At 34.5% G+C, this 6,073-nt stretch overlaps 1 protein-coding gene across 1 annotated transcript in view; it reads right to left on the bottom strand.

Annotated features, from left to right (window-relative positions):
• Window positions 1-648: 648 nt before the first annotated feature.
• LOC150084294 (uncharacterized) overlaps window positions 649-6,073 on the bottom strand; it is an 83,110-nt gene continuing 77,685 nt past the window's right edge. The window contains exon 6 of the mRNA XM_090375970.1: window positions 649-1,462. Within this exon, the coding sequence (XP_090232096.1) occupies window positions 870-1,462 (593 nt within the window). The 3' untranslated portion in view covers window positions 649-869. The remainder of the gene's footprint in view (window positions 1,463-6,073) is intronic.

Raw genomic sequence — 6,073 nt, 5'->3', positions numbered from 1 at the left:
GCAAATATGTAAAGGGCTGTTTGACTACCAGGAGGATGGCTACATTTTTATACAACACTGTCTGGCTGCTACCTGTTTATATTCAGGCCAACAGCCTTCACAATTTCATAATTATATTGTTTTTGCCTCCTATAATTAGATGGCTAACCACATGTATGGAAATGTGGTTTGCCTCTCTACTTAAAGATGTTAAAAAAAATATAACTGACCGTGAGTCAGAGATTACAGTGATTGTATTCTCAGACAACTTGCTGAAAATTTGTCATTCATTTCCTTTTGAGGATAGGAATGAATGAAAATTCATTCCTATCCTCAAAAACAGTCTTTCCTTTAGAATGCTGCAGAAACATATCATTATAGGCCAAAATACATTTGGTACACAAAAGGACTATTTTCCAATTCCATTGTATCAAAGGAATCTATGCAGATTCCTTTGATACAAGCATACATATAAAAATGCACACTTATACATAAAAATAAGACCAAAACTTTGAATGTTAAGTATTTTACAAAGAAAAATCACAAATACTGCAGATTTGACAGATTTTTAACTAACAACTAGCAGTGTCTTAAAAGTTACAAAAACAGTGATAATATAACACAATAGACTTACAAAAAAAAAAAAAAAAGCATTTTTAGAATGTACACAGTAAGGTCATGGTGAAATTAGACACCATTAAAGACCATCTAAAAATGCTCATTTATTAAACTTTGTTATTTTTAGAAAAGATTACCTGAAAGCCATTCATTATGAATTTTACATGTGTGCCATATTCACATTTTAGCCCACATGTACTGCACAAGCAATACTGAATGAGTCAGAGAAAACAGCTTAGCTTGGTTAAGCAAGTCTTCTCAAATCAGGCATTTCATTTGGATTTTACATTTTCAGAAGATATAACATCTTGTTTTTCAACTTCTGGGGGAGGATTATCAGGAACACTTTGCAAAGCTGTAGAAGAAATTTCTTCTTGTTTTTCATTCTGTGAAGTTGAGGTATCCATGGTCCCTGTTACATTAGAGGGTTTTTCTTCTGACTTACTAATAGAAAGAATTGTTTGGGTAGTAGAATCATTAACATTTGGATCCCGTTCCCAATCACTAGGAGCAGCAAAGGGACCAAATTTTGGGAGTGGGCGACCCCGTAAAGGCCGAGGTTGCTTTTTCCAAGGTTTTGAACAAAAATACACACGGAGAGGCATATTTGGACCATCATAATGACACCAAGTAGCAACATTTCTTGTGGTTAAACCCCACAGTATAGGAATTTTGGGTGTCTGTAGGCTTTGGTGAAGTCTTCTCTTTTTAAGTCTTCTAAGTCTCCTAAGTTTTGACTGAGAAGGCTTTGGAGCATCTGGATGATCACCTAATAAAGCTTTCCGTTTCCGTGGAAAAAAAGGGCGTCGAAAAATTCGTGGTGGCTTATCAGGCTGCTGTGATGACGTCTCTTTTAATGCAGCATCTGCAATGATGGAAGTTATCAATGAGATATAATAACGAAAGCTGTCATATTGAATTTAGCCATATCTACATTGGGAGTTCATTGTTTCAAAGTTATTCATGTGAGTAAAATTTATTTCTGTGAGACAAACAAGTCCATAATACAGGCAACCCCCGTATAGCATGGTACTTATATAACACGGTTTAAGAATAGCAAGAAATCTCACATAACACAGTATTTTTGAGCTTTTGTGATGGGAAAACCTTGCTATTATGTTTGATGTAATTTTCAAAATTTCCATTCCTTTTTGGGAATCGCTGCTGTTGACTCGCTAGTCATTATCGCCTTCATGGTATTTTTCTAAAGCACATTTCTGGAGGTCACTACCATAAAACAATTTGCAGTTTCCGGTTTATTGCTCTTTTCTGTTAGTGTAATCAATTATAAACGTGTAGGAAACTCAATCTTCTTGCATTTGCTATAGTACTGATAACTGGAATTCTGTGGGTTTTCATGTTATTATGGTGAAATGTGTTTCCCCTTCCACGAAATATTCAATCATAAAAAACAAATTTTCAGAAAATCATTACTCCCTATCTCACTAGTGCGTATCGTGTTTCTTGCAACTTGTGTGTGCCATGTTCTTTGTTATTAATTGTTCATAATTTTTAATGTTTTAAATTTTACAACAAAAAAAAAAAAAAGTCAGCAAACAGAAATATCAATTTTGTACAGCACGCCCTCGTTATAACGAAGTTTGTTCTACGCTGATTCGTTATAATGCTGTTCTTATATTATAACCCATATCTCACTCTAACACTGTCACAACTCATTATAATGCTCTTTTACCAGGGTACAGATTAAATTTTTGGCATGTTTAACGAAAATATTTCATCCGATGTAGTCGATAACTTGAAAATGAATGGCAAAGTTTCCGACGCTCAGTGAAATTTTGTCCCACGCTAATTTAATTCCATTATGGTGACTTTTTACGTAATTCCGAGATCAACATTTTAAAAAATGATCAAGTATATTTCTTGTAATATTTGCGTTATATGCATTTATCCGAAGTCTAGTCATCACTCCACACAGTGTTAGACATCATCCGTAACTGACACTTTACTCGAACATTGTATCATAATTAATGCAATGCAGTTACATTTTCAAAGATTAATAATGGTGGATAAGAATTAAAAAGGAACGTCTGAAAGTGGTACGAAGCCTATTAAGGTAAGAAAAATACTGAACTTTAAAATTAAATTATATGTTTTGAAGCAAATCTATTCCGTTCAACAACAAGTGGATGTGTGCAATAATTTAGGACCAGCAGGTTCAACTGTAAGAACAAATATAAAAAATAAATTAATTCAGCAGTGGGAAAGACTGCTGTTCCACTGCAAGCAACTAGGCCGGATATTATAATTGAAATGGAGAGACTTCTAAATAATTTTATCGAAGACAATATCCAACACAGAATTCTGTTAAGTTAAATATTATTAAAGAAAAAACGATTAGCGTAATGATGATCTGAAGAAAGCTCACATTTAAAAAAAAAAAAAAAAAAAAAAAAAAAAAGTGAAACCATTTAAAGCTAGAAGGCCTGGTAAGACGGATTTAAAATCCAGGGAGAAGCCACAAATGCAGATCAAGAAGGAGCCAAAACTTTCAAAAAAGAACTTGTTAAAATTATTGAAGAGTGGTGTTAAACTTCTCAACATAGATGAAACAGGACTTTTTTGAAAATGAATGACTAAAAGAAGAAAAAACATGCCAGGCATCAAAGCAGAGAAGGATCGGTTGACTTTATTGTTGGGTGGTAATGCTGCAGGGATTTTAAAGTAAAACCCCCTTTACTTTACTAGGAAGACAGCCAAAGTACAACCCAAAAATCAACCAAAGTTATGAAAACTCGGCAGCACAGGGCCACCGGATTAATAAATTCAAGATTTTAATTGGCATTTTAAGTACAAATGTTTAATATTAAATATTTCGACTGACATTTGTGTCTTTTCACTACCGCTTATTATTGATTAGGAAATATCCTATGGCATAGACCGCGACTCACAAATACATGTTACATTACAGGAATACGGAGCTCGTGTAGCACTCCGTTTTTCAGGAACGAATTATCAGTATTAAGCAGGGGTCACCTGTATGTACATATTACAGTACGTATTAATTAAGCTATGTACATAAGCATAAATTTATTTTTATTTTGCTAACTGGAAAATATTCTTCCTATTTTCACGTATCATTTAACTTTGTTAATTGATAAGGTAATAAAGTTAAATTTGTGCTTTATATCTAAGTGGGGGATCCCTGGGTTAGGTTTTGTGCTTGTTTGAGACCATAAAAAAAAAATTGCAACTTCAAAGCATGCAGATTGTGACTTTTAAAGAGAGCATTTGGTACACGAAATCTAGATGCTACAGAAGAGATTGTGCTTAGCAGCGATGAAGAGGAAGAAAATTAAATGAACATACATTATCTGACATAATGTATCACAGTTTGTAAGTTAAGATGTTAGTTCAGTTATTACTATTTAAGTTACTATTATAAAAATTAAGTTTCCGATAATTATATACAAAAAAAAATTGTGTATTTTTGTCAGCTTTTGGAGCGTAACCCCCCTTTTGTTTTGGTTCTTAGTCCCATATAACAGTTTTGGATTACACAAGATTTTGTAGGAACCAAACTACCGTGTTATATGAGGGTTACCTGTATTGTAATTTAACAAGTGCTAAAAATTTGGATATTTTGATTTAGAAATATTTCTTAAGTCAGTCCAGCGAGTTTGAATAGTGAAAGGACGGTGACTGGTGGTTTGAACCAGTTAGCGCAGCGGTTCCCAACCAGTAGTTCGTGAACCCCTGGGGGTTAGCACAAAAAATTCTGTAATGGAGTCTGCTTAGATTTACATAGGTATATTATTGTACAAAATATAACTAATAATAAACAAAGTATAATAAAATTAAATAAAAAGTAAACAGGTAAAGAAAGAAACCACATCTCCCACAGTTCCTTATAATTAGTTTACTGTCTTATAGTATATCATGTTAATTAATGTTTTCCATACTAAATTTTCATTCTCAAGGACCATTGTTTGTTATGTACAGGTACTTTTTTTTTTTTTTTTTTTATTAGACTTGAAATTCTGTAGATTGTAATTTTCAGGAATACGAAATACGTATGAAGGAAGGTTGTTCCAGAAAATTGAAGTTGAATGAATAAATGAGGAAGAAGAAAAGTTGGTTCTGTGAGTTTGAACTCTAACAATAAAAGGATGTTGACTGATTGCAGCACGTGTTCAGACTGCTTTGAAAGAGAGAGCAGGAATTATAGAAGCCAATTCAGAAGAACAGTGCCCATGGAAGTATCTATAGAAGAGGTATGCAGCAGAAACAGAAAGTGGAGAGACTATTAGAGATGAGACATTAATTAACCTAACTGTCCCCTTCTGAATGAAATCTAGAAGCCTGAGAGAGGTTTTGGCATTGCCCCAGATGTGAGAACAATATTCCATGGCAGGCTGGATTTGTGATTTCTACAGAATCAACAATTGTTTGGAAGAAACTTAACGCCGAGAGCGAAAGAGAAAATCCAGTTTTTTTGATGCAGAAGAAACATTATTTGTAATGTGTTTTATGCCAAGAGAGATTAGAAGTCATGGTTTGGCAGTGGATACTTAAGAAGTTGAAGCTGTTTGAGCAGGGCAAGGTTTCTCAAACTGGAAGGTGAAATGCAATTTGCTATCGTCAGCAAAACTGTGGATAGGATTTCCGGTCAATGGAAGGTCATTAATATACAATGAGTGGGAGAAAGAATTAAACCATGGGGAACACCAGCATTAGTGGAGAAGTTAGAAGACAGAGACCTGTATACCAACACCCGCAGTAAGTGATCAAAGAGAAAACTGGATATCCAATTACAAAAAAACAGCTGGAAAACCATAGGATGGAAGCTTATTTAGAAGACCTTTATGCCAAACACAATCAAAAGCCTTTGAAATGTCAAGAGCAATGGCTTGAATTTTAACAAACTTTTCCATTGAATTTGTCCATAAATGGGTAACATAAGCCATAATATCACCAGTGGATCGACACCGACTGAATCCATACTGGCGATCGTCGATCAAACGAAAGGTTTCTGGGTAGTTTAAGAGCTGGCAATTAATTGATTTCTCTGTTATTTGGAAAGAGTAGAAGTAATCACAATGGGACAATAATTGGATGGAAGGGATTTGTCATCCTTTTTAGGAACTGGCTGGATATGAGCAAATTTCCAAGCAGATGGAAAAACACCTTTGGAATAAGAAAGTGAAAAAAGACAACACAAAACAGAACACAAACAACACAAAGAGTAGGTTCAGGGGTACAGGTTTCGAAAACGTGGAGAAATACCATCAGGAAGCATTGAATGGAGTGTACTGGGAATGGTTTAAGGTGATTTACCAAGATCATCAATACATGAGTTGGAAGAAAAATACAATGCTAGCAGGTCAGCTTTATCTTTGGCTGATGTGGGCAAAAATTGCAGCCAATAGCTTTGGCAAGAGACCAGAATGCTTGGCTACCATTTGGACAAGAAGAAAGTTTTCTAATCTTAGCCTGTTCAAAATCTAGTTTGGACTGA

Source organism: Mastigoproctus giganteus, chromosome 6 (genome assembly GCF_048544385.1).
Source record: "Mastigoproctus giganteus isolate SK-2022 chromosome 6, ASM4854438v1, whole genome shotgun sequence".
In the NCBI taxonomy this organism is placed as follows: domain Eukaryota; kingdom Metazoa; phylum Arthropoda; class Arachnida; order Uropygi; family Thelyphonidae; genus Mastigoproctus; species Mastigoproctus giganteus.
The sequence above is the reverse complement of the archived record's forward strand: the minus strand, read 5'-3'. Positions and strand labels throughout refer to the sequence as shown.